We start from the raw sequence: 26974 nt of genomic DNA, 5'->3' as shown, positions 1-26974 counted from the left end.
CTGACAACTCCAAATAGGGTTGGGGAGAGCCTTCTCTGAACCCCTGGAGAGCTGCTGCCAAATGTTGACAGTTCTGAGCTAGCAGGATCCAGTGGCCTGACTTGGTTTTAAGGCAGTTTCCTTTGTTCCTGTGAGTTGCAACAGAAAGCTAATTGTTAAAAACAACTATCTCCACTTAGTCCTCCACAGCCATAAGTGAGATCAACAACACAAAGCTGGAAGAAGCTACAAGAGTCTGGCTACACAATCAGTGTTTGAAAGCGGCAGAAAGTATTCGCTGTCATTTTCATTCAGGTGAGTCAAGATGTTCTTTTAGAGCCTGCACACAAACTAAGTCAATGGAAACAATCACCAAGAGAATGGATAAAACTCAGTCTTTTCCAAGCCCACTTAAGGTTCGCCTTTCAAAATATAAAGCAAAACCATGTTATCTACTGCTTGGTTCTAGGCAGAAACCTACCTTTACTTTCTTGGCATTCTTTCTTTTCTACGGGCTCTGGCCTTCCATGAAGCTCATGACTTTATAAGAAATGTTAAAAAGTTGGCTTAACAATCATTGTGATCCTTGGTCCCACCTAGCTCAGTATTGTCTGCATTGACTGACAGCAGCTATCCAAGGATTCAGGACGGGTTTCTCCCAGCCCTGCCTGGAGATGCTGAGGATTGAACCCAGGGCCTTCTGTGTGCAAGACAGATGCTCTACCACTGAGCTACACCCCCCCCCCCCCGAAAGAGCATAGGAACCTAGGGAGCTATCTTACACAGAGCCAGCCCATTGATTCACATGGCTCTCCTGAGTTTCAGACAGGGAGTCCTTTACCTTGCCCATTTTGCAGCTGATAAGACATGGCACTTGTGAGAAACAACTAAACCGTTATCTTGTTTGTTTCCTGAATCCTGAGTTTACTGTCAAAGGACAATTCGGTTTTCTTTGCAGAACCCCTACAGGAGGCGATAATTTAAGCTTGCTGAAAGCTTCGTATTATTGTGCTCATCTTTACATCAAGGCAAGGTTAAAATAGTTAATTGTGGGGGTACACTTCATATCAAGTAAGGCCAACTTTATTGATGCCGTGATCTACAGAAATAAACCATAGAAAAAGTCCAGATTGGCAAACACTTCCACAGTGGGGCTTCATCCATATTCAGTGTCACTTAGTAGAGACCGTGGCCTTGATTTTCCCACCCCTATACACAGCACACCAGGGCTGCATGCCTCCTGGCCAGAGAATTGTCAGTCATCCTGATCAGCTGTTTGGTGGGAGAGAAGTGAAGAGGGAATTAAATCTAGCCCATTGCTCCCCTTCTGAAACAGCTGATTAGCATGATTGCCTATTATGTGGCATGGGCTTTTCATGCAGTTCCTAATCCAGCTAGGTGTTTGTGAGTGGAATCTTGATTTTGAGTGCCATCCTATCCATGTCTATTCTAAAGCTAGTCCCCCCCCTTGAGCTCAATGTGGCATACTCCCAAATAACTAGGTGTGTAGGACTGCAGCCTTAGGCATTGAACTCAGCATGGTTAGGATTGTGCTGTGAGTGTCTGTATGCCTCCTGCCTGGATTATGGCAACTGGGCATGTGTGTGTGTGTGTGTGTGTGTGTGTGTGTGCACATATTATTTCCCACTCTATACCTAGGGCTCAGGATGAGTTATAAATGCGCTTTACTCAGAGAGCCATCAAGCCAATATCCTTTATGAGGAGTGATTTTGAACCCAGTCTGTTATGACTGCTGTCTTCCCGCAAATTCTTTTCCCTCGTGGCAATGTTATTGTGTGGTTTAATTTTTAAAAATGAGTCAATGAAAGGGGGCCGGGGGGGGCGGGAAATGGACAGGGAAACCTATTTGACTTGCAATATCCTTGCTGCGTGAGCTTTGAAGTAATTACAATTTGTACTGGAAGAAGTCCCGCTGCTTCCAAATTGACTTTGCATTGTGGGAAACCTGAAAAATATTGCGCCGTCTAGTTCTGCCAGAGAGCAAAAAAATAGAATAAAAAAATTAGATGATTGCACAGCCCGTCGTCTTTTTTTTTATTATTTTTTCAGCGTATCGCCTCAGATTAGTTTGCATGTGAAAAAGACATCTGTTTCCTTTCATGTTAATAATATCGCTGTTTTCAAAGGAGGTGGGGGGAATGCTTTAAAAAAAGTTGAAAGATCAGTTCTGTATTCTTGACACACAGAAAACTTCCCATTTGCTTTACTGAGAGTTCCAAAAGGAGCCTTGGAAGGATTTAAAAGGCAGGGTGTGTCAATACCAATATTGTAAATGCCTTTCCCTACCCCCCTCCTTGAGCAATTGGAAGCTAGGGGGTCAGTGTCTTTTGAAAGAGAGAGAACAGGAGACTTGTGACATGTGTGTTTCGTTATGTGTCTTGATTTACAGCAAGACTGGGAAACCCTTTTTAAGTCCAAGGTGAAAACTACGGGCGCCCAGTGGGAACATTCCATCATTGGGTGGAGCCCAAAAGTGGGCAGGGCCAGACCCCAAAGTAAGTGTGGCCCAACAAGCCGTTGGGCTCCATGCTTTCCATTCCACTAGCCAACCATATCTGAGGTATCACATAGTCAGGATGCTGGAATGAAGAATACCCTCTCCTGAGTAGCTGCAATTATACACCCTGAACGCACAAACACAATGACACAAAACACTTAACATCCCCTTAACACACAGTCCCATGTGTGCAATCATTTGCAAATGCCACGAATTGCAACAGGATGAGGAACGGAGAACGAGTGGACATGCAGGTGGTGCAAGCGGAATCAGCATCAAGTCAGCCAAAAAGCAAGCCATTTGCTCTTGGAGCAGGCTCCTCAATGGCTTCTCATTCTCATCCACCTGCCAAACCCAGGCAGTTCTGCTTTATTCGCTTGCCTGCATTCAGATCAGCCAGCCTGTTCCTGTCAAATTGTGCCCAGGCAACTGAGGTGTGTCACTGTCCCAGATTTCCGCAGCTAGTAGCCACCAGCCATGAAAGGCAAGTGCTTCCACTTCTTTCTAAAGCAGGAGGGGTAGGGAATCTGTGGTTGTCTAGATGTTTGGGTGCTCCAGTTCCCATCAGCCCCTGACAGCATTGCCCAGTGGTCAGGGGTAATGGGATGTGGAGCCACAGGTTGCCCCACTTGTGTTCTACAACAAGCAGGTAAGCTGGATGGAAGGAGGTTATCACAGTCACACCCCCTGTTTCATAAATGAGTAGAGATTTTAACTTTCTGTGGAGCAGGTGCTGAGGCAGCCAGTCTGGCTCCTGAGATGGTTCATTTTCTTGACGACGTCTACAGTGTTGTAATAGCCGAGATGGAGTTGCTGTTGGCCACCTGTGGAGACCGTCGCAAGGTAATAAATGCATTGTCCCTGTTCTGCTGATGATACTCCTTTTAAAACGTATGAAGCATTGCTAAAATCCCAGAGTTATGACAAGAGGGGTATTTGTGAAAGGAGGGGCTTGTATCTCACAAGAAAATTACAATGTTCTCCACCACCCAGGGCTGTTTATCAGTGAGGGCTGGGCCACCCTGGGTCAGTGCTGGGGGGGCAAGTTTGCCCCCTATTGCCCTGTGGTCTCCAATTGCTGCATCCCTCCACTTCTGTGGAAGAAAGTAAGTCGCAATGGAGCCTAAATATATATAGATATATCTGACTGATTCCTCTGCTCTCAGCTTCTCATTTCTCCAAGCTTCTGTTCATGTTATTATTATAAGACCTTGCAAAAAATCATTTGTATTGTAGCGCAAATTTCTCCTGTATGAAATGTTGCCCAACACACACGTTTTTCTTGGCAAGCAACTTCCCTTGATGTAACACATTTTATTCATTACTTTCACTAATATATGCATTTTTATTCTTTCCCCTCATGCAGCCTTTCTTTCTTTCTTTTTCTTTTTTTTTTTTTTTTGGTACACATTGGTTGCAGAATTGAATCACAAAATTCAGGAAAATGTGAATTTTGAAAGATAGTTCTCTTTTGGTCCTCATATTGTTTTGGAGAGTGAGAATTATTTTTGATTGATTGAATTTACATCCCGCCCTTCCTCTCCAAGGAGGAAGAGATATAGAAATAAAAAACAATAAGCAGAAAGATTCTAAAGCAGGTTAAGATGATCCAAAAACGATGACAATTGAGAGCATTATTCCATCCAGTGATCTTGAGGTTGCTGGGAACAATATTCTCTAGCCACCAAATGCCTGGTTAAACAGGAATGCTTTCAAACTCCTGAAAGTTAATAGAGATGGAGATAAGTGTACCTCATTAATGAAGGTGTTCCACAACCAATGAACCACCACTGAAAAGGGCCTGCCATGCGTCAGCATCAACTGGGCAGCCTCTGATGGCGGCAGCATCAACTAGGCCTCACCTGCCAGTCGTACTGTCCAAAACATTTGGTACTGAGGAAGGCACTCTTTTGGGTACTTGGGTCTCAAGCCATTTAGGGCTTTATATGCTAGTACTAATTTAGCCCAGGAGCATAGCCAGGCCAGTGCTTTCAGGACCGGTGTCCCATGGTCCCATGGGATTGCCCCATTTATCCCAAGGTAGGTTCTCATTAAAATCCTTACTGAGCTTATTCCCACCCCCACCCCCCAAAAAACCCCTAGCTCCCTTTACCTAGCTTTAAGTGTGTTTAACGATCCTATGAAAACAAAGAAATAATAGTAACCTTGGCCTGTTAATAAACATTCTTTCCATAATGGTGTAGTTCATTTTTATCCCAGTTTTCTAATAAAAGAATAAAGTGGCTTGCGATAAAAATAAATGATGATGAGCTATAAAGCAATAGATCATTAAAAGTAAAAGTAAAACATTAATACACAGAGCATATGAAAGAAGTTGGCTTGACTCATCACAATGACAGTGTGTGTCATCAGTGATACTTGGTGGGGGAAAATCTGTTTTTTGGAAAATTTTCAATTTTTTCTGTGGAAAATATTCTGTTTTATAAGTTATTTAATAACAATGAATGGATGTCAACTGCAAATACAGTGGTACCTCGGGTTACATACGCTTCAGGTTACAGACTCCGCTAACCCAGAAATAGTGCTTCAGGTTAAGAACTTTGCTTCAGGATGAGAACAGAAATCGTGCTGTGGTGGCGCGGCAGCAGCAGGAGGCCCCATTAGCTAAAGTGGTGCTTCAGGTTAAGAACAGTTTCAGGTTAAGAACGGACCTCCGGAACAAATTGAGTACTTAACCCCAGGTATCACTGTAAATACTAGGCATGTTTGACAGTTTTTAAAAAGTCTGCTTTAACTGTTTGGCATGGCTACAGCCTTAGTTAGTAGCCTCACCAAACTACAATGATTGACAGCAAATTCTATCTTCATAGGCACATCTCGAAGGAAGTGCGCAAGGAGGTGAAGCTTTATGGAAACTGCCCCAGTCATCAAGGGTCTCGGGAGAAACTTCCATGGTTCTGCAGAGGCCTAAATCCATTGAGAGTAAAGACATTTGTCTAGTCTTATCTAAAAGACCAGCTTCTCAAGTCAATGGAAATGGAAAAGGTACCAGCTTTGCATTCGAAATTCTAAAAGTGAGGCTTAAATCTGTGTATGAAAAATTGGTTCAGCCCAACATGCTTCATTAAAAATCTCTGGAAGCTGCCTTGTATCAAGTCATATCAACATCAGTCCATCTAGCTGACAAGCAATAACACTCCAGTATTTCCATCTCCTCCCAGGAGATGCCAGGGATTGAATTTGGGACATTTCACGTAGTATAAAGAATGGTCGCATCCATACCATACATTTAAAGCACACTGCCCCCCCCATTTAATCCTGGCAACTGTGATTTCTTAAGGGTAACTGGGAGTTGTAGTTTATGCCTCACACAGTTACATTTCCCAGGATACTCTGGGGGAAGCTATGAGCCTTAAATCCAATTTAGACGTATGGTGTAGATGGGATCATAATGTGAAAACAAGGGCCAGATCAGGTGAGATGATGGAGATCTGCGATTTGATCTCCTTTTTAAAAAAATGTAGGTGGGGAACAGCCACCACCAGTGACTTGGGCTATATAGCAGGGGAAAAGATTTGGTTTGGGACCACAGCATTGGGGCGTTAACCCTTTCTCCACTGGTGCTATTTTCCTGATGAAAATTCCCCCTCCCCATCCAAATCAGGGGCGGGGGTAGGTCACTAGTGCTTTCCCCACAAAATGTAGAGGAATGGGAGAGCCGGGCATTGTGGGTCCCTATCATTTTTAGTAGTTTGGTCATTGTACAAACGTTACATGTGTTAACTTCAAAACCATTAGGTGTACACACCTAAAAACTCTGAATGAGCGAGTCATCTCCAAATCGGATATCATTGATTAATTCACACAACATCTGCTGTGTGTGTGTGCGTTTGTTTGTCTTCCCTTCCACTGAAAGAAAGACGCTAGATCCACTTTGAAAGGTTTGTTTCCCCCCATTTACAGAAACATAAGAAACATAAAAAGCTCTCCACTTCAAAGGCACCCACAAGTGTTTGCTTTCATAGCACTAAGAGCTAATAGAGGTTATTCCCCTCCTCCCTTCAGCTGATACAGAGTGTCTTCATCTTTTATCCATTCAGACTAAAAGCAATTCGGTACACTGGTGCACAAACCCAAGCGCGCTGTAAGCGAGGCTTAATTTACTGTGGCGTATGTGTCACTTTCCAAAATAATGCCACTCTGCCAGCTTGTTTTCAGCATAGTCCCATGAGCCTTTTTAGTTCCACAGCGCTGGAGTATTTTAAATATTTTGAATCGGAAGCCGGATAGTTCAGTTGTGAAGTATGCACAAGTTGTATTAAAAACTGGGAGAAAGCAGCTGAGCAGGGTAGTTGGGTTGGTGGGGGAACAGGTAACAAATAAGCACCTAAGAAAACAGAAAGCTCTCCAAAGTCTCTTACATTGGAAAAATAATTTCAACATCCTAATCGAATGCCTGCAATTCAGAGAGCCACTTCTGATGTGCTAGCAGCCAGTGGGCATTTTGACTTTCTTCTTCCCTCTCTTGACGCTCCTTCTCTCCAACATGTTCCAAACCACTTTTGATACTTCATGCAGTTTCAGAAGTGGTTTGCTGTGTGGTATCATGCGGCTGCTCTGACTCGGTTCTTTAGATCCTGGCTGACACACAGATATACGGGTATACAGCTATCAGAGCAAAACATAAGAACATAAGCAGAGCCTGGCTGCTGGATCAAGCCAAGGATACTGTCCCTACTTGTGATTCCCGGCAACTGGTTCTCAGAAGCACACAGCCCCCAACACTGGAGGCGTTGCATAGAGTCATGTGACACATTAAATAACAGAGTCATGTGACACTTTAAAGACGGATGCATTTTTAGAATCCTGGACTCGCGACAAAATTTAGTCCATCATTTGTATGTGCGTTCTTGGTGGATCCAAATAAATAAGGCTCACGGGTCCTTATTGGCATGCATTGATTTCCAGACATGTTCAAACTGTAGGTCCAAAATCAATGCCTTTTTTTGTTCAGTTTATCTCTTTGGTTTTGTGTTTATTATTTATTTATAGCAGTTGTAACCCTGCTCTTCAGCCAAAAGCAGTCTTGGAGCGACTTGCATACCAGCCAAACAAGACAGTCCCTACAGGCAATAGAGAGATAGATACACAAGAGAGAAGGGACAGGGAGAGGGAAGTGGAAAACCAGAACCAAAACTCAGGCACCATTTTGTAAACTGTTTGTTTCTATAATGACCAGCTGGCCCAGATCAGGGGCAGGAGGTGTCTGACGGAGCTGGGCTTCCAGCAGACCTGATGGAATGTGTCCTATGGCTTCCCATCTCTCCCACGGAGGCAGCCTGATGGAATAGCTGCCCCTGGGTGACAGCTGAGAGGAGAGGAGGCCTGGTGGGGCAGGCCTACCACAGTAGAGCAGAGCTCTGCCTCCCTGCTCCCCGACTTGCTGGAGTGGCTGCTCCCAAATGATGAGCTAGGTGGAAGGTTTCCTTTCCTTTCCTTGACTGCTTAGGAGTCACTTTTTAAAAATTACGTCTGTTCTTTTCAGACTTGCAGTTGCATATCAGACCTGAGCTACACCCCCCTGTTCTTAGCTGCCCAGAGAGCGATTTATTAGGCGATTTGCTCTGTGCCATAGTCTCTCGAGGTTCCGAGAACATGTCAGTGGTGTGTGAAAGTCTTAGTGGGAAACTGCTTCCAAGGACACTCCGGCAGTTCATTTGGATTGATAAACTCCTGAGAGCCAGCTCTGGAAGCCCGCAAACCAAAGAACTCATGTAAGTATCTCCGGGAGTGCAGCTGAAGAAGGGAAAGACAAGTTCCTGACCGCTCCCCTCCCTATGTTGATGAAGCAGGGGCCGTAATTCAGCAGCGGAGCACGTGCTTAGCGTGTAGAAGGCCCCAGACCCAGTCCTCACCAAAGGAGCCTGAGTATTACGCTAGGAAAGACGTTTGTGTCCCGGAATGGCTCCTGGCTCCAAACCCAGGGGCTGTGAGGAGAACCATCCATGGCGGTGACCAAACCTGTGAGACAAGGCTTGTCACAGCAGTAGAGTCGGCCATTGCTGGTGCTGGTTCTGTGAAGGCATAGATGTCTTCTGGTCTGATGCAAGATCCCATGGGGGGGGGGGGGAGCAGGAAGTCTGGATGAATTCTGCAGGACCATGGACAGCTCTGAGTGACCAACTTGCTCCAACAGAGACAGGCAGCAGGCTTAGGCCTTTTGTGCCTCTACCACCCCAGACTGCCGCTTCCAGTCTCCACAGCCTTGAGAGAGTGTCATCTTAAAGAGCCAATCCTCTAGCCTGAAGGTGGGCACCCCTTCTTTCCACAGCCTTCCTCCTGGTGCTCTGTTGCCCCTGTCAGACTATTGATGTGCAAGGGGAAGCGCCTAGTTCTTTATGTTCAGGGTAAGGTGTCCATGAGGGCCCAGACTCTGGCCCTACAAGCCCTAGTGGTCAGGGAGGTTCCTCTGGGAGTTGGAAGAATCATAGAGTTGGAAGGGACCTCGAGGGTCATTTACTCTAACCCCCTGCAATGCAGGAATGTCAACTAAAGTTTCTGTCAGGTGTGCGTGCAGGAGCCAGGCCCTGTGACCAATAGGACTTTGCAGGACTGGGACCTTCCTAAGTTAGTTCTGAAGAGGCAAGTCACAGCCTCACAGGAGAGGCCGATTGGTAACTCACAGCACCTGGTGGCAAGAGCTGGGAAGGGTTATAAGGTCAGCATTTCCTATTAAGTGGTTTCCAGCTGTAATGCGTTAAGAGAATATAAAAAAAGGGTTTGAAATAGGTAAAATTTAAGGGTAAGGATTTGCTGAACCAACAATTTGAAGTGGAATACAAAAAAGGGAGGTATGAGGAGGTCTGGGAAAGAAGCTAAAGGAAAATAAGTAATGGAAAATCTGTGTGTGTGTTTTTTAAAAATTATTCTTATTTTGTATTTTTTTGTATTTGTATTTCTGTCATTTTTTTTATTTTTATTGTATTATTATAAAAAATCTTAATAAATATTCTATAAAAATATATATAAGATCAGCATTTCCCTTCAGCTCTTTGCCACAGCAACACATTTCCTGCCTTGCTGCATTTGGCTTCTTGCTTCCTGATCCTTGAACCTCGGCTTCTTGACTCCCTGCTTCTTGATCCTCGGACCCTTGGCTTCTTGACTCCCGGCTCTATGACCCTTGGACTCTTGGCTTCCTGACTCCTGGCTTCTGGACCCCTGTTCCTCCTCCCACCCCGCCATCTTGCTCCAGGTCCTGACGTCCCCTGCTGGGACTTTGATTGCCTGTGACAGTTTCCATGACAGTTGGCCACCCAACCTCTTCAACTTAAAGGCCTCCAAGGAAGAAGCGCCCACAACCTCCTGAGGGAGTCCATTCCACTGTCAAACAGCTCTAACTGTCAGAAAGTTCTTCCTGTTGGTAGGGTTGAATAATCTGTCTTGAAGATTTGGACATTGCTTCTGCTTTCTGGCACTTTAAACTCCGCTTCTGGCTCCTTTCAATTAAAAAAAAATTAGTCCTGAGACCTATTTTTAAAAGCCCTCAAAACTATAAAATCCATCCTAGGGCTACTGAGAGAGACGCCAGAGAGGACTTTGGGCAAACTGTAGCACGGCAGATGGCGGAACTGAATCTCCGAAGTGCCACACGGTCACCTCTTTCAGGTCTTATTGAAAATACAGTTGTTGAGGTGAGTTGAAGGACCCCGACAGTTACAGGCAGGCACTCCCTAATATTTCAAAAAATGTGGGGTTGTGGTGAGGAGGAAGAGGGTACGGAGCAGCAACCCAGTTCCCTCAACTTCCATGACTCAGTGGGAAGCTGTGGGGTGGGGGTGGGGGAGGAAGCAGACAGAGAGAGAGGCAGGCAGAATAAAAAGGCTGGAATGGCCCTGCAGCTTCTGCCTACGCCTGTCTCTGGAAGTGGAAGTGTTTCCAGCAGTAGCCCGACCTGGTGCTACTATTCGTATATAGAGCTCATAATGGCTTGGGACCAGTTTACCTGCAAGATCACCGTACCCCATATGTGTCCATTTAACCACTTCAGTCTGCTGACCAGCACTGTTACAGATGCCATGATACTCATTCTGCATTTGTTAAGAAGTCAGTCTTTTAGTGTGGCAGGACACTCCCTTTGGAACCCCCTGCCTACCAGGCAGGCAGCCTCACCATAGTGCTTTTGATGCCGGCTTAAGGCTTTTTTTGTTTAGGCAAAGCCTATCCAGACATGTAGAATGTTGGGTTTTTTTAAAAAAAATCTGGTTGTTGTTTACTGTTGATTTTAAATATTATTTTTGGGAATGTTTCAAATACAGTGGTACCTCAGGTTACATACGCTTCAGGTTACATACGCTCCAGGTTACGGACTCATTAGCTAAAGTGGTGCTTCAGGTTAAGAACAGTTTCAGGTTAAGAATGGACCTCCAGAACGAATTAAGTACTTAACCCGAGGTACCACTATAGCTAGTTTAAACTGTTTATACTGATAATTTTATTGTTCTTTTTGCTTTGATGCTTTTTTTTTAATTGGCAAGTGGCATATAAATTTTGTAATTTAAGTAAATACCTTGACTTGCTGGGGATAAATAATTGATTTAAAACATTGCAAAACCACTTTAATATATATATATGTATAAGTTGTGTATAACCTGGGATAATTGAACCTGGCATCTTCTGCATATGAAATCTACGCTCTACCGTGGAGTTGCTGTCGTTATTATTATATTTACTCAAGGTGGCTTACATATAAAGCAACAACTGCTAAAATCCTAGTTACGGCCCCTTAGTTCCTGCTATGGGCTTATTTAGAAGACTGTGTTACAACACCAAACACACTTTCAGCTGTTAAAACTGAGAAGTTTTGTCCTATGTTAACTTGAGTATTTTCACTCCCATGCTGTTCTCACTGCTACATGCCAAAAATACAGCATTTCTCCCCCTGCCACCCATCTAATTTCTTCCCACAGAAATATAGAAGTGTTCCCTGCTTGCGTCCTTTTGCTACAAACGAGCAGGTGATTTTGGAGACCAGCAAAAGCTTAAACGTCTTGTATGTTTTCAACGGCACCTATGACCCCTACCTCATCTACTGGCTTTTCCCTCTGCAAATGGCATTTAAGCAAACAGCGCCAAGAGGTAAATCATTTACTATCCAAAATGACTGCAGGATTTCTGTTGTTCCTCTGTGTGCAGGTGTTATGCCTTCATCTGTTGGTAGGTCAATTGGGTGTTTTGAAGCGTTACATTATTAAATTTATATCCCACTCTTCCTCCCAAGGAAGTCCAGGGTGGCAAACAACAAGAGAGAAAATGATAAACAAAAAAATCTTAAATACAATTGTGATGCAGATGCAGACTTGGAAAGATCCTCAAAAGGCCTGTTGAAAGAGGAAGGTCTTCAGTAGGCGCCAGAAGGACAACAGGGATGTTGCCTGTCTGATATTCAAGGGGATTCAAGTAGATCAGGGAGAATCCCAAAAGTTTAGCAATGGCAACAACAACATGAATGTCCTCTAAAATTATACTTCTGAAATGAAGAAAGCCATGGCGTTGGAATCTGGGAGGTTGAGTATTTCTGGGGTAGGTCTTCATATAGAAGGACTGTGATCTCAGTCCAGTTTTGGTACTCAGAACTATTTCCTGGGCTTGGAAGTATGTAATTGTATTTTAATACTTTTAGCACCTAGGTTAGGCTGACATCGAATGGCTAGGTAATGCAAGAATTACAGAAACCTGCTAGACCAGGAATTGGGGAATATTTTTCCTGTTGGCAGGTGGGGGGTAGAGTTGGTGGTAGTTGGGACACAAGCCAAAAGTGGGAGCGCTTTTCCTTTTCTCCCTCTTTGTGCCACCCCTTTTTCATACTTTTTGACACCCATTCTCTGTCTCTGTCTGTCTCTCTCTCTCTCTCCCTGCCAACCCCCTTTTCACATTCTCTTTTCTGACACTACCTTGCTCTGTCTCGCTCATCTCTTTCGGCCACTCCTTTTCTCTATCTGCCACAGCCTTTTTGCTCCCACCCAACTTGGTGATTGAAATGAGCTACCATGTAGGCGGGGTGGGGGGGGAAGTATCTTATAATATATAAAGGTTGACATGATTGCTTTGATTTTAATTGTAGCAGAACACTCCTATGAATTAGCCATGTACCTGCATTCTCTACACCAGAACCTATTTCCAACTTGGGGGGAACTCTTTGTAACAGCGGAGTCAGTGATGAGTCTTCTGGAGAGAGAAGATGCTGAATTCTTTGCTCACCTTCATCGCGCTTTCAAAAAGAATGTCACAGTTGACCCTAAGGTACCTATTTATTTATTTAAGATATTTATTTGCTGCCCTTCATCAAAAGATTCCAGAGCAATGTACAATAGCATGAATAAAATTAGATAAAAATACAGTTTTGAAGTAAGGGACGCAGGTGGCTCTGTGGTCTAAACCACTGAGTCTAAGGCTTGCCGATCGGAAGGTTGGCGGTTCAAATCCCCGCAACAGAATGAGCTCCTGTTGCTCGGTCCCTGCTCCTGCCAACCTAGCACTTCAAAAGCACATCAAAGTGCAAGTAGATAAATAGGTACTGCTCCGGCGGGAAGGTAAACAGCGTTTCCGTGCACTGCTCTGGTTCACCAGAAGTGGCTTAGTCATGCTGACCACATGACCCAGAAAAACTGTCTGTGGACAAATGCCGGCTCCCTCGGCCAGTAAAGCGAGATGAGTGCTGTAACCCCAGAGTCGTCCGCGACTGGACTTAACTGTCAGGGGTTCTTTACCTTTTCCCCCCCTACAGTTTTGAACCGACATGTAAACAGAACAAAACACGACGAGACAAAAAATGTAAAAAAGCTCTTCCCTTGGCATTTAAAAGCTTGTAATGTCAGTGCCAATCATGCCTTTTCAAAGAGGGCAACCCATTCTTCTGTTTGATAGAACATCCCTTGCAGGCATTTGGCTCTGTTGTTGGTTGGGGATTCTCAAGAGTCCTGCTGGTGGTAGAAACAGGGAGTACAGTGGTACCTTGGGTTACATGCGCTTCAGTTTACATACACTTCAGGTTACAGACTCCGCTAACCCAGAAATATTGCTTCAGGTTAAGAACTTTGCTTCAGGATGAGAACAGAAATTGTGCTCTGGCAGCGCGGCGGCAGCAGGAGGCCCCATTAGCTAAAGTGGTTCTTCAGGTTAAGAACAGTTTCAGGTTAAGTACGGACCTCCGGAACGAATTAAGTACTTAACCCGAGGTATCACTGTACCAGGAATGAAGCACTCTCTCTTGTGACTCTTGGACCTCAGCCCTACCCCCCGACATCCTTTCTATTGACAATTTGTGCTCATGATAGTATCAGGGTGGCTATATGCAATCCTGCTTTCAATGTGATTTTCACCTGCATAAGTTTTGAGGTGAACATACTGCTCCATTTCCAATCAGTGCATGCATTTTATCAGTAGTAGTAGTAATAATAATAATAATAATAATTTTTTATTTATACCCCGTCCTCCCCAGCCAAGGCCGGGCTCAGAGCGGCTTACAAGCAATAATAAAAACAAATAAGTAGTAGCATTACTGTTGTTGTTTACTTGCTCTTCGGCCTGAGATCTCATGGCTGGTTATGATTAAAGCACAATATAAAAAAAACCCAGTTTAAAGCAACTTACAATCACAGAAATAAGGTTGGCCCTAAAATATACATCTCAAGTGTCAAAAGTCAAGGGTAATTGCAATGGAAATTTATGTTACTTTTTTGTGGTTTATGGATGTTTTTGATATTATTGATTTGTTTACTTTTGGTTACTTAAACGAAAACTAATAAAAAGAATTTAAAAAAAAGTTAAGGGTAAAGAGGTGCAGAAATCCTGCTGGGTTGGGGTATTTTTACCGCAAATGTTCTGCGGTGGTGGGCTGGCTTGTCCCACTCCTGTTGCTCTATAGTTCAAAAGTCCCTCCCCTGATGCAATAATGCAGTAGCATTGAGGAAGCATTGCAAAACAGCAAATAAAGCAGTATAAATCCACCACTAATGCAGAATATACCTATAAAAGAACACCGCCAGTCTAGAGAAGCTCCCATACTGCCCCTACTCTTTGGGGTGCTTTGTCCTAAGTGCGAATGGAACCACCATAAGGTAGTTGGCCATTTGCTGGTGGTGTGGTGGTGGGAGCCACCTCTGCCATTGGCCTTTGGTGATCATGCTGGGACCTACCCATGTTGGGAGGGCTGCTGCAGTGCACCCGTTCTCCCGTCAGTCTTGTTAATTAGAGGGCATAGAGCAGGGATCAGCAACCTTTTTCATCTGCTGGCCGGTCCACTATCCCTCAGACCATGTGGTGGGCTGGACTATATTTTGGGGGGTGGGATGAATGAATTCTTTATTGGCAAAACCTTTTTGGTGTTTCACAACTTTCTGACTAGTTGCAGGACCTTAGCCAGACCTATCGGAGTAAACGCAGAATCCACGGAAGCAATAGGCAACTTGGCTGCAGACAGGATAGACGAAGCAGGAACTAGGAACTTGTAGTTAGGTGTTTATTATATACAGTGGACTATTTACAGCACTTAGTGGGACGCAGGTGGCGCTGTGGGTTAAAGCCTCAGTGCCTAGGACTTGCCGATCGAAAGGTCGGCGGTTCGAATCCCTGCGGCGGGGTGCGCTCCCGCTGCTCGGTCCCAGCGCCTGCCAACCTAGCAGTTCGAAAGCACCTCCGGGTGCAAGTAGATAAATAGGGACCGCTTACCAGCGGGAAGGTAAACGGCGTTTCCGTGTGCGGCTCTGACTCGCCAGATGCAGCTTTGTCACGCTGGCCACGTGACCCGGAAGTGTCTCCGGACAGCGCTGGCCCCTGGCCTCTTGAGTGAGATGGGCGCACAACCCCAGAGTCTGTCAAGACTGGCCCGTACGGGCAGGGGTACCTTTACCTTTACCTTATTTACAGGAACAGAACACGGATTTTATGCTAGCACTCTCTGATACGACTCACAACTCCTACACTGACACACTGAACCACGAACTCTAAACTACCAGTTAGTAGGCCATTAATTATCACTCCCTTGAGAGAGCTTGACCAGTCAGGGAGCTGTCTCCATGCCTCTGTTATCACCAGGCAGACTTACTCCTTCAGATTGCCTTCTGGCTGTCTGCCAAACCTAAATTGACTCTGTGTGAGTAGCTGCACGTACACAGTTTCCCAACATTCTTATGCCCCACAAATAACCCAGAGATGAATTTTAAATAAAAGGACACATTCTACTCATGTAAAAACACGCTGATTCCCAGACCGTCCGTGGGCTGGATTGAGAAGGTGATTGGGCCACATCTGGGCCACGGGCCTTAGGTTGCCTACCCCTGGCATAGATGTTGGTGTGGGGAGATGCAGCAGCAGGAGCAACGGATTTGTCTGCTGCTGTGCCTGCACCACACCAGCCTTCCTGCTGCCTTGCCCTTCTCCCTCCTGGTAAGCACAGTGCTTCCAGAGGCAAGTGTCGGCAGGCTGGTTGATACCAGTCTTCCCTTTGTACAGTAGGCTACATTCCAGGCATTCAAAAGCCGTTGTCGTCATCATCATCATTTTATTTGTATGCCACCTTTCCACAGTTAAAAACAATGCTCAAGTCGGCTTACAGCACGACAAGATTTACATAATTACAAAAGTCATAAACAATAAATAAACCACATCAAAAAAATACACTACCAAATGGAAAACAATTTCCACATAAATCAAAAGATTACAGCATAAAAATCACAGTTTAAAATGACATGGGACGCAGGTGGCACTGTGGGTTAAACCACAGAGCCTAGGACTTGCCAATCAGAAGGTTGGCGGTTCGAATCCCCGCGACGGAGTAAGCTCCCGTTGCTCAGTCCCTGCCCTGCTCCTGCTAACCCAGCAGTTCAAAAGCACGGTCAAAGTGCAAGTAGATAAATAGGTACCGCTCTGGTGGGAAGGTAAACGGCGTTTCCGTGCGCTGCTCTGGTTCGCCAGAAGTGGCTTAGTCATGCTGGCCACATGACCCAGAAGGTCTACTCCGGCTCCCTCGGCCAATAAAGCGAGATGAGCGCCGCAACCCCCGGGTCGGTCATGACTGGACCAAATGGTCAGGGGTCCCTTAAAATGACATAGCTAAAAAAATAACAGCAATTAAAAAAGAAAAAGAAACCAAAAACGGAGCCCTCTTTGCTCAGCAACAGCGGCAGCAGCAGTCCTTTATGGAGCCTGTCAGGCCCCGGCCTAGGCCAGGTGGTGAGTGGCAGGACTGGGGCCCCCAGGCACTCCGCAGGGGAGACCTGGGCCCATCAGGTAAGAAAGGGGTTGGGTATCACAGTTCAAGGACACATCCTACTGAAGAAGAACAAAAGAAAGAACAGGCCCAGTGTGGTCTAAGAAGGGCCAGAAAGGGATTCCCGGAGGGCCTTAGGTTCTCCATTCCTATATTATGCCTCAGATTCAACAGGTAAATTGGAATGGAAAGTTCTCCATGCTTGTAGGAAGTGAAGAATGGGGAGGACCTGTTATTATTCCACCACAAATGCTATGGTTCCTTCCCCCCCCTTTTTTTCAGGATTTTCTGGTGGATTTGATACTTCAGGAAAGAGGGAGAGCTCAAGGGATCTGCGCGTTTGAAAATGGATTCCCATCAAGACAAAACGGGACCAAAGAAATTCTGGCAAGCCCTGTGGTTTTCCTTAGGAAGTGGATGGGAGAGGTAAAAACGAAGAAGCCAGCAAATCCTTTTTTGGTAGAGTGGTGAGCTTGTCAAATAAATTGTTTGCCTGGCCACCCTTTACAACTGAAAAATTTTCAGAGGTGATCAGAATATGTTGCAGAATCCTGTTAGCCACCAGATTTTAGACCCCGTGGAGGAGATTTCTCCTAAGGGTGAAGTTGTGTAATGTTTCTGGAGTGTGTCTGCAGTACCAGCTTGCAGCCACAAGGGGCTGTACTGCAGCTACAGCCACACTGCTGTGTCCAATGTGTGCTCTGGCTCAGTGGATTCCAAATTCCCGTTCTTCAGCTAGTGTTATGGGAGAAGAGGGGAGAAACTCCTTCCCACTTGACCAGCTTGTCAAGGAGCCCCTAGCTGCAGAAAGGACAGATTCTATGGCAGCAATTTCCATTGTGCTTACAGAAAGTGACTAATGTTTCATGAAAAATGAAATAAATCATTAAAGGCTCCTCCACCAGAGGGAGGTTGCTCGCTGTGTCTCTGCATGATTCACTGCTCTGGCAAGGTAAGATGTTCAAGCTGGAGCCTCACAGGGGCAGGGTTCAAATGTTGCTTCAGCACCAGACTCTGCTTTAAATAGAACCGCAGCTCAGTTTGGGTGGCTCTCTCTACCTGCAGTGAGATAAGCCTCTCTTGTTAAAGCCTAACTTGCCTCAGCAGCTGTTGACTCATGCTAGTGGCCACTGCTGAGGAACGGCTAATCCTGCTACCTCTCAGCATTTTGTGTCATTGGATCAGCGAGTCACTCCTCATACACAAACACAGAAGAAATTACCCAGCTGCAGAGGGGTCTTCCCAGTGCATCTCTGCGTGATTCATTCCTCTAGCCTCCCCTCCTTCCAATTTGCCTTTGTTAGGTGCAGGTAACTGTGCCCTGACTTTGCATCAGTTGTGATTGGATCACAGGACAGCAGAATTACCTGCCTTTTGAAGAAGCTGCCTGTTGTGTCTCTGTAAGAATCGCCGCTCTGGTTCCCAATCAGCTTCCGCTGGAATTATGTGATTCCATCCTACCTTAACATCATATGCAACTTGGAGCGTTAATGTCCATCTTGCTCTTGCAGAGAAGCAGGGGAGTTAATTGCCTTTGGAGTGAAGAATGACTTACGCAGAGTGGGATTGCCTCCTGTTCGGATGGGTCATTCTTGTGCTCACACATTCTGAAAAGAAACCTCTTTTGCAATGCCCTCCTCCAATGTAGCTTTAGAAAGAAAATGGTGCCTGGGCTATCACACATTGGGGAGACACTGCCACCAACTTAAAACTGGCTTTCCTATTTCGCATAGGGGTTTGTCGGTGTTCTGAACTTGCCTGCTGTCTTGTTGATCTGGGACCAGTTATTCATGAAAGACTGGAGCCTGGATGTGATGCAGAATTTCTGTGTCTCCGTCCTTCTGTTGCTAAAAGATTCGTTAATGGCAGCTGATGACTACCCAGCAGTTCGACAAGTGTGTATTAGCTTGCTTTCTATTTGGGGGCTGCAGTTGGATGGGGGGGAGGGGGAGGGAAAGAATCTGGAATTTTGATTTCTTGCTCATATTCTTCCTCTTACTGGCTTCACTTCTCCCTGTCTTCCCCTTCCTTTCTTCTCTCTATACATTGCAATAATAAAAAACAAAAGCACAGCCAATGGACCATTTGGTCCAGCCTCCTGCTCTCACAGTGGCCCCCCAGATGCCTGTGGGAAACCCACAAACAGGATCTGAGCACAAGAGCACTGTCCTCTCTTGAGACTTCCAGCAACTGGTATTCAGAAGCATCATGGCCTTCAGCCATGGAGGAAGAACATAGCCATCATGGCTCATAGCCACTGATAGGTGCTGCATGGAGAAGTAGTCTCTTTTATCCATGTGCCACAACCTCAAGCATCAGCCAGGACTCGTGTCTGACACAGAGGCGGTGCACCATCCAGGCAGGTCTTTGGAGCAGAAGTCTTGTGCTTAGGTCCTACTTGCACTTGGGGCTTCTGGTTGGCCGCTGTAAGTACAAGGATGCTGGACTAGATGGGCCACAGGCTCTTCCTGTGTTGTTAAGCTACAGAGGTGCTGAGTACAGGCCCCCAAATTGGGAGCCCTTGGAGACAGAGACCTCAAACTAGGATGCCATGAGGCAGCAGCACTTCATGAGCCAGATTTTTAATGGGACCGCCTCTCCTGGTCTGCCCCACAGAGGACCTTAAGGTCCATGAATAACCATAGTTTAGAGGTCCCGGGCCCTAAGGAAGTCAGACTATCCTCCACCAGGGCTGGGGCCTTTTCAGTGATGGCTACAACCTGGTGGAATGCTCTGTCCCATGAGACTAGGGCCCTTCAGGATTTAACCTCCTTCCGTCGGGCCAGTAAAACAGAGCTATTCCGCCTGGCCTTTAATCTGAATTCAGCCCGATCTTTTATTTCCCTTCTCTTCCGTCCCCTCCCCTTTTATGAAGATTACCCGCTCTGAAACCCCACAGCTAATTCTCCCCTGGCCTCCTCACTGGCCCAAGTAGGACTAATTCAGCCAGCTAGCCCTGGCGATTATCTAATGCTTATTTCTCCTAAATTGATTTATGAATTTTATTGTTATTCATGTTTTCATACTGTATTTTATGCTGCTTTTACAAGCAATTGTTTTAAATTTGTTGTTAGCCACCCTGAGCCCGGTTTTTGAACCGGGAAGGGCGGGGTATAAATAAAAATTTATTATTATTATACCTCCAAAGAGCTACCCCCTCTACACCAGGGGTCTTGGGCTCCCCAGTGCCTGCTCCTCATTGCTGGCAATGCACAAAGTGGAAATGGATGGGGAGGCAAGGGGGTGCTAAGTTCTGGGCCAGAGACACTTCCTCAAGGAGAGTGGAGCTTAAGAGGGGTAGTCTGGCTCAAAGGAGACAAAAGGTCTTCCTTGGAGCCAGTTGCCAACTTGGAGCTGTCTGAGGTCCTGAAGGCTCCAGTGCGATTTGGCTGGATCTGCCAGCCTCGTGGGCTCCTGCTGGAGTTACAGCCCTGGGGAAGGGCTGTCACCCATAGAATCATAGAACTGTAGAGTTGGAAGAGACCAAGGCAATCATTTGGCCAACTCCCTGCAATGCGTGAATATTTCACCCAATGTGGGGCTGGAACCCACAACCCTGAGATTTAAGTGTCTCATGCTCTACCGACTGAGCCGTCGCTCAATGGCAGATCATCTGCTTTGCATGCAGAAGGTTACAAGTTCAAGTCCTGACATCTCCAGGTGAGGCTGGCTGAAACCCCAGAAAACTTCTGCCTGTCTGTGTAGGCAGTACTGGTCTAGGTGAACCCAATGGTCTGACTTAGTATAAGGCAGTTTCCCATGTTTCTGTGGTGTTCCTAGGTCAGATGAGGATTTGGGAGACCTGGGTTCAAATCACAGTTTGGACTGGAAGCTCACTGGATAGCCTTGGGCCAGTCTCTTTCCCCTGCCCCCCCCTCTCTCTGGCTAACTTACCTTCACAGAGCATTTGTGGGTAAAATGAGGTTTATTTCATTTCATTTCATTTTTAATTTAAGCATCTGCCTTTTTATACACAAAGCAGTTTAGAATCCATAGAAATGACAAAATATACAACAAGTATCACACCTATTATAACAATCTGATCCAGTGATGATAATGTCATCATGAGCTTGATAGCATCATTTATGTTAAAAAGAATAAGAAATAAACCTATTAGGAAATAAACCCATAGACAAAAACAATTCAGCCTTTCATAATGAATATTGCGGGGGGGGGGGGAGCGGAACAATAAGGTGAGTTTGCAGAAACAAATCATATTTTTCAGGTGTCCTTTTAAGGGAGAAGGGAAATGCCTTTATTTCCAGCAGAAAGTGGCCTTGATGTCTATGAAATACTGATGATCCAATCTGTATCATGCAGAGTGTTGAATTCCTGTCTCCCTCTCCCTCTCAGGTGTTTCTGTCTTCAGCCTCCCAGCTTCTCACAGCTGACATTCAAAGGGCTTGGATTCACTTACAGCAAGGGGGCTTGCCTGCTGATGTTCCTGGGCTTAATAGACTGAATCAAAGGTAGAGGACCACACCCTGGCTCAAAAATACCTACAAGGCCAGTTGGCAAACAAATAACAGTCGTACCTTGGATTCCAAACACCTTGCAAGTCGAACGGTTTGGCTCCTGAACACCTAAAACCCAGAAGTGAGTGTTCTGGTTTGCGAAGGTTCTTTGGAACCCGAACGTCCGACGCAATTTCCGCAGCTTCTGATTGGCCACAGGAGCTTCCTGCGGCCAATTGGAAGCCACGCCTTGGTTTCTGAACATTTTGGAAGTCGAATGGACTTCTGGAATGGATTCCATTTGACTTTCAAGGTACCACTGTACACCAGGGATGGGGAACTCCTGCTCCCTTCAACCCTAGCCATGATTGTCGCTGCTGCTGCTGCTGCTGTTGTTGTTGTTATAGTTATAGTTTCTTCTACTCAGAGTAGACCCACAGAAATTAAATTACCTCTGTTAGTCATGTCTATTAATTTCAGTGGGTCTACTCTGAGTAGGGCTAAAATAAAGTGAACCCATAGTCATTTAGCGACTTCCACCTACGAAAATGGATGCAATGGATACCACCCATTGCATCATAGTAACGGGTGGCTCTTCTTGCGATAAAGGACACTGGCTTGGACTAGATGACTTCTGGAGTCGCATACTCCTAATTTTGGCATTCCAGTTGCTGTGCTGGCTGCAGCACTCTTAAGCCACACTTTCTGCCCACTCGATCTTCCTCCTCTTGCTGAGAAAACACTGCGGTGCAGCCATTCTCTCATTTGACTTATAAATTAAGGAGAGCAATTCTAAATCCTTCAGCCACAATGAATATTTTATACTGGGAAATTATGCATGCCTGTCTGTGCTGTGTGCAGAAATAGTTTTGCGATGCTCATGTGTGTAGTTGTGGTTTTTGGTTGTTGTTTTCAAGTACAAATGCTGGACTCTGTTGTTCCTGCTTTTGTTTTTCTGGGATGTGTGTGTTTTTCACAGCAGACTGCAGAATAACTTTAATGAGCAAAAGTAATTAAAATGAGAATTTAGCTCTGATTGTTGCCTACTGCTCCCTCCTCTTCCTCTGTGTACTGAGAGGAGGAACTAAATTATGAAAACCCACTAATTAGCACTATTTGCATGTGCAGGCCGCTTGTGGATCTGTCTCCTCCGAGGCATGGCTCAACAGAAGGTACGTAACTCCCCCCCGCAACCCGCCCTGTTCTAGGTTGATGCTAATACTGAAGAACACAAAAGAGAGAGCTTAAAGGTTAAAAGTCCCTGCAGATCACAATAGCTGGCATGTCTTAGCAGAGATCTCAACTACCACAACAATCATGACTTACTCTACTGTGTATTGAGCCTTTCTAAAGCACTCCACAATCATTATTAGATTTCCTCTGAAAAAAGGGGTTTAGACTCATTCAAGAAACTGCAGTGCCTGGTAAAATAAGCCATGCTTTTTGTGACAGTGGGTGCCGGCTTCTTCTCACCCCCTCCAGGAGTGATATTCTGCAGTTACTGGGCCAGGCTGGTGGGCTGCTGTTGTTGCTTGTGGGTCACGGGTGCAACAGTTGTCTTGTGAATCACCTTGAGATCTTTTGACGAAGGGCCACAAAAGTGGGAGAACCGGCCCTGCCGCACCAGAACATGCATGTTATAAAAAGTTACAGGAAGTTATGGAACATGCACCAATTGGAAACAGAGCAATATATCTGCCCCAGAACACAAACAGCATCTCAAGCGGGATCGCAGATAACCACCCCAATACCCTCATGAACGCAAATTATCATGAATGGACAATGAAAAGGACATGGGGGGGGGGAAGGGATTTTGTTTTTAAGGTGCCAAAACACACTTTATTGCTTTTGCTGCCCCTCTGGAAATTGGTTAATGATGATCTTTTGACAATTTGTTTTCGCAGCTGGAAAAATGTGTCTGGACCCTGGGGAAATCTCGCCAACTGGCGTGAAGGATATTTTATTGACGGTAGTTTTACCAGTTCCTCGGGCTGAGACTCGCCACAGTGTAAGTAGTAAATTAATTATATGGGCATGGCAATAATCTTTAATTTACCAAAGAGAGAAGTCAAGTGAAGAGAGATGTGGGTGTAGATAACTTGTTTTGAGCAAAACCCATGGCAGGGGTGAGGGACCTGGGGCCCACCTTGATGTTGAACTCCAAATCCCATCAGCCCCAGTCAGGGATGATGGGAGATGGAGTCCTACCACATCTGGAGCCCCACCCGGATGAAATCACATTACTCGTTACTCTGCAATTACTATCTTTTAATGTTTCTAGTTCATTCGATTATTTTTGTTTCAATTTTTATTCATTTTAATATAACCCCAAACAATAGCACCATGACTCAATATAAAGCATAAAATGCAGAACGGAAAAAGGGAGTACACAAAAGCAGTACCATGATACAGATTAAGAAATGCATTTATATCCAGTATCAAAGGACTATCATTCTTAAATCGTGTCCTCAATCCCCTAGGGGAAGGGATAGAAAACATAGCATGATTTTGCAAAATGCTATACCTGTTGTCTGAACCAGATCCGTTTGTAGTGCAGGTGGAAGAGAGAGCCCATAAGTTGTATGCTGCCACCCCAGAGCCCCTCCCTGCTAACCTTGCCCCACATCACCACTCCACCCTCCCACATGCCACTGAAACAGGGTTTGAAAGCCACTGCTCTATTATAATGGATCACGCCAGTTATGACCAGTGATGCATTTTCCTTTGTTTGCTGACTGTATCGTACATTATAGCAGGATAGACTGAAGACTTGTGCCCTTTCAGTAATACAATCACAGGTAGGCACTGGAAAAGTAATGTTTTCCCCCTGCGATTAATTAAATTGATCTGCACAGTGACTCATTCGTTGTAATGTAGAATAATATGTCTTGTTCCTTTTTTTCAATCCCCGCCCCCCGCCCCGCTCCCTTCTCATAGGAGTCTCTCTTTAAAAAATTTGATCCTTCTGCTGTGAAGTTAACAGTTTCGGTGTTTTGTGGCCCTGAAATGCTGCGTTCCAAGACAAGCTCTTTCAGCTCTTCCCTTCTGCGGAAAACCCAAGGAAAAACAGAAACGGGATTTACTCTTCAGTTCAGTGGTATGAAAACGAACCAGTTGGTTGCTGAGTATTTTTAATGCTGGAAGGTCATTATCAGCCGAAACACAATAAATAGCTTGCCCTTCCTCAAGTTGGTGCTCAGCCAGGGAACATCAGCTCTCTAGTGGATGGTGGTCCACAGGTTGAGAATGAACTCTGTTTTTGGGAGAAAGTGGGTGGCCTGGTGTGAGGGATCCCCTGGTCCTGAACTAGGTAAAGGTAAAGGGAGCCTTGAACGTTAGGTCCAGTCGTGACCAACTCTGGGGTTGTGGTGCTCATCTCGCTTTATTGGCCGAGGGAGCCAGCGTACAGCTCCCGGGTCATGTGGCCAGCAGGACTAAGCCACTTCTGGCGAACCAGAGCAGCACACAGAAATGCCGTTTACCTTCCCACTGGAGCGGTACCTATTTATCTACTTGCACTTTGACGTGCTTTCGAACTGCTAGGTTGGCAGGAGCAGGGACCGAACAACGGGAGCTCACCCCATCGCGGGGATTCGAACCGGCGAGCTTCTGATCGGCAAGTCCTAGGCTCTGTGGTTTAACCCACAGCACCACCCATGTCCCCCTGAACCAGGTAACTGTGCCCATAAAAGACCAGTTGTACAGCCCGGGAGTCATTTCGGACTCACAGCTGTCCATGGAAGCACATGCAGGTCAAATCTGTGTCCCGGGCGGCTGTCTACTAGCTCCATCTGGTATGCTAGCTGAGACCCCACCTGTCCACACACTGTCTTGCCATGCTCTTGCCAAGACACTTGTCTTGGTACATGCTCTGGTTATCTCCCGCTTGGAGAGTAGGTTATTGTTTTGTTTTTGTTTTATTATGTATTTTGTGTTCTCATTCTGTTGTGAACCGCCCTGTGGTCTTTGGATGAAGGTCAGTATACAAATTTAATAAATAATTAAAAACACTAATGACGATGGGAGTTGCAGTCTGTCATCCTTGGCAGCAGTCCCGTGTTCTTTCTGACATGTAGGTCCGCCCCAAAAGAATTAAGTTATCCCCAGAAAATCTGTCTGCTGAATAAATTAGGAGCTAATTTCTCCCTGCTTTTTGTAATATACTGTGCAGAACAATAAGTTGCTGCTGAGATTGACTAATGGCTGGAAACAAATTGAGAGGTTTAATTAAAACTCAAAAGCTATTTATTGTGAGAATACTGCAAATCAATAGAGAGTACTGCTGTTATACAACCAGGCAGTACATAAAATATCTTTTTTCTCCTCCTTCCCTCTTCCCTCCCATGCTAGTCCTGCTGAGGAATTGGAAATGTTACGCCGTTTGCAGTTTTTGTCGGTAGGAAGAACTTAAGATGAGAAACTGACTAAAGGAAGGTCACAGCCAACTTAGAACTGAAGCCCAATGTGGGAGCTAAGCTGTAGGCCAGGGATGCAGACATTGTTGGACTACAACTCCCATCATCCCTGACTGTTAGCCATGCTGACTTGGTCTGATGGGAGCTGGAGTCCAGCCAACATCTGGAGGGCCACTGGTTCCCCAGTTTCTGGAGTGGGGAGCTTTTACCCCTGAAGTATTTTTTTGACCAAGCAAAGGTTCTTAGTATTTATATAGCAGGCTAATCCAGAACATAGGAAGCTGCCTTTATGCTATCTCAAGCCATTGCTTTACTTAGTCCAGTATTGTCTGAGAGGCAGTAGCTCTTCAAGGTCTCATGCAGAGGGTCTTTTGAATCACCTGGTGCCTTCTAACTTGAAATGCCAGAAAAAGAGTCTTTCTGCATGCAAAGCAGGCCACAAAGCAGGGTGACTTTGGTCCCCATCATTCTTCACAGAACTGTAGAGTTGGGAGGGACGTCAAGGATTATCTAGTCCAACCCCCTGCAATGCAGGAATTCTGCCCTCTTCCTCTGCATAATTTATTCAATGCCTTCCAGGAGACATTTCCAGGTGATGTACAATAAGAACAACTTAAAAACAGTGGCGTAGTGTGGGGGGTGCAGGGGGGGCCGGCCGCACCGGGCGCAACATCTGGGAGTTAGGGTTAGGGGGCGCAAATCCACGGGTTAGGGGGCGCAAATTACTTGCCTTGCCCCGGGTGCTGACATCCCACGCTACGCCACTGCTTAAAAGCAACAGCAAAACCCAGCAGATATATATATATATGTGTGTGTGTGTATATATATATATATTTAAAAAAGCAAAAAAGACACCGATGGCAGAGACCCATTCATCCAACTGGGAAAGCTGAATATCAATGTCTTTAGTTTTTTCTGGAAAGTGCAGGTAGTGGGTGCCTGTCATATCTCGAACAGCGGCTATTACACAAGGAAAGCCCTGCTCCTGGTTCTGGTGGGGCAAGCAGGCTTCTGATATCTTTGGATTTTTCAGGAGAAGCTCTCTCATGGGCCTCAGGGACCTGCTGGGTATATAAGGGCAAAGGTTGTTTCTCAAGTTACAAATAAGCTATAAACCATCAGAAATCTCCAAGAAGCTTCATTGCTTTCCAAGTGTTTCCTTGCTCAGCACAGTACCAGGGAGATCCCTTTCTGCTCTCCTGTGCTTCTGAAGTCAGTGTGGCCTTAGGGAGAATCCATGAATTTCTCTAGGTACTGAATGAGGATTGGGAGAGGTCCAGGGCCCCACTCAGCAGCTCCCCACACCACCCCCAGAAATGCAGCAGGGTTGGCTTACCACACTTGAATTAAATAATGCATATGACCATCTAAAGACGTG

At 45.6% G+C, this 26974-nt stretch overlaps 1 protein-coding gene across 1 annotated transcript in view; it reads left to right on the top strand.

Annotated features, from left to right (window-relative positions):
• The window catches only part of LOC310832831 (uncharacterized protein), a 74340-nt gene that overhangs the window by 4748 nt on the left and 42618 nt on the right, over positions 1-26974 (top strand). Inside the window, exons 4-16 of the mRNA XM_083715021.1 lie at positions 180-294; positions 3228-3340; positions 5329-5503; positions 8004-8232; positions 10029-10152; positions 11428-11596; positions 12582-12760; positions 17010-17153; positions 18461-18622; positions 21081-21196; positions 22310-22353; positions 23086-23189; positions 24119-24278. Coding sequence (XP_083571147.1) covers positions 180-294; positions 3228-3340; positions 5329-5503; positions 8004-8232; positions 10029-10152; positions 11428-11596; positions 12582-12760; positions 17010-17153; positions 18461-18622; positions 21081-21196; positions 22310-22353; positions 23086-23189; positions 24119-24278 — 1834 coding nt within the window. The remainder of the gene's footprint in view (positions 1-179; positions 295-3227; positions 3341-5328; positions 5504-8003; positions 8233-10028; positions 10153-11427; positions 11597-12581; positions 12761-17009; positions 17154-18460; positions 18623-21080; positions 21197-22309; positions 22354-23085; positions 23190-24118; positions 24279-26974) is intronic.

Source organism: Podarcis gaigeae (assembly GCF_964106915.1).
Source record: "Podarcis gaigeae genome assembly, chromosome: 15".
NCBI classification, from domain to species: Eukaryota; Metazoa; Chordata; class Lepidosauria; order Squamata; family Lacertidae; genus Podarcis; species Podarcis gaigeae.
Note: the sequence above shows the minus strand (reverse complement) of the source record. Positions and strands in the feature narration are given on the sequence as shown.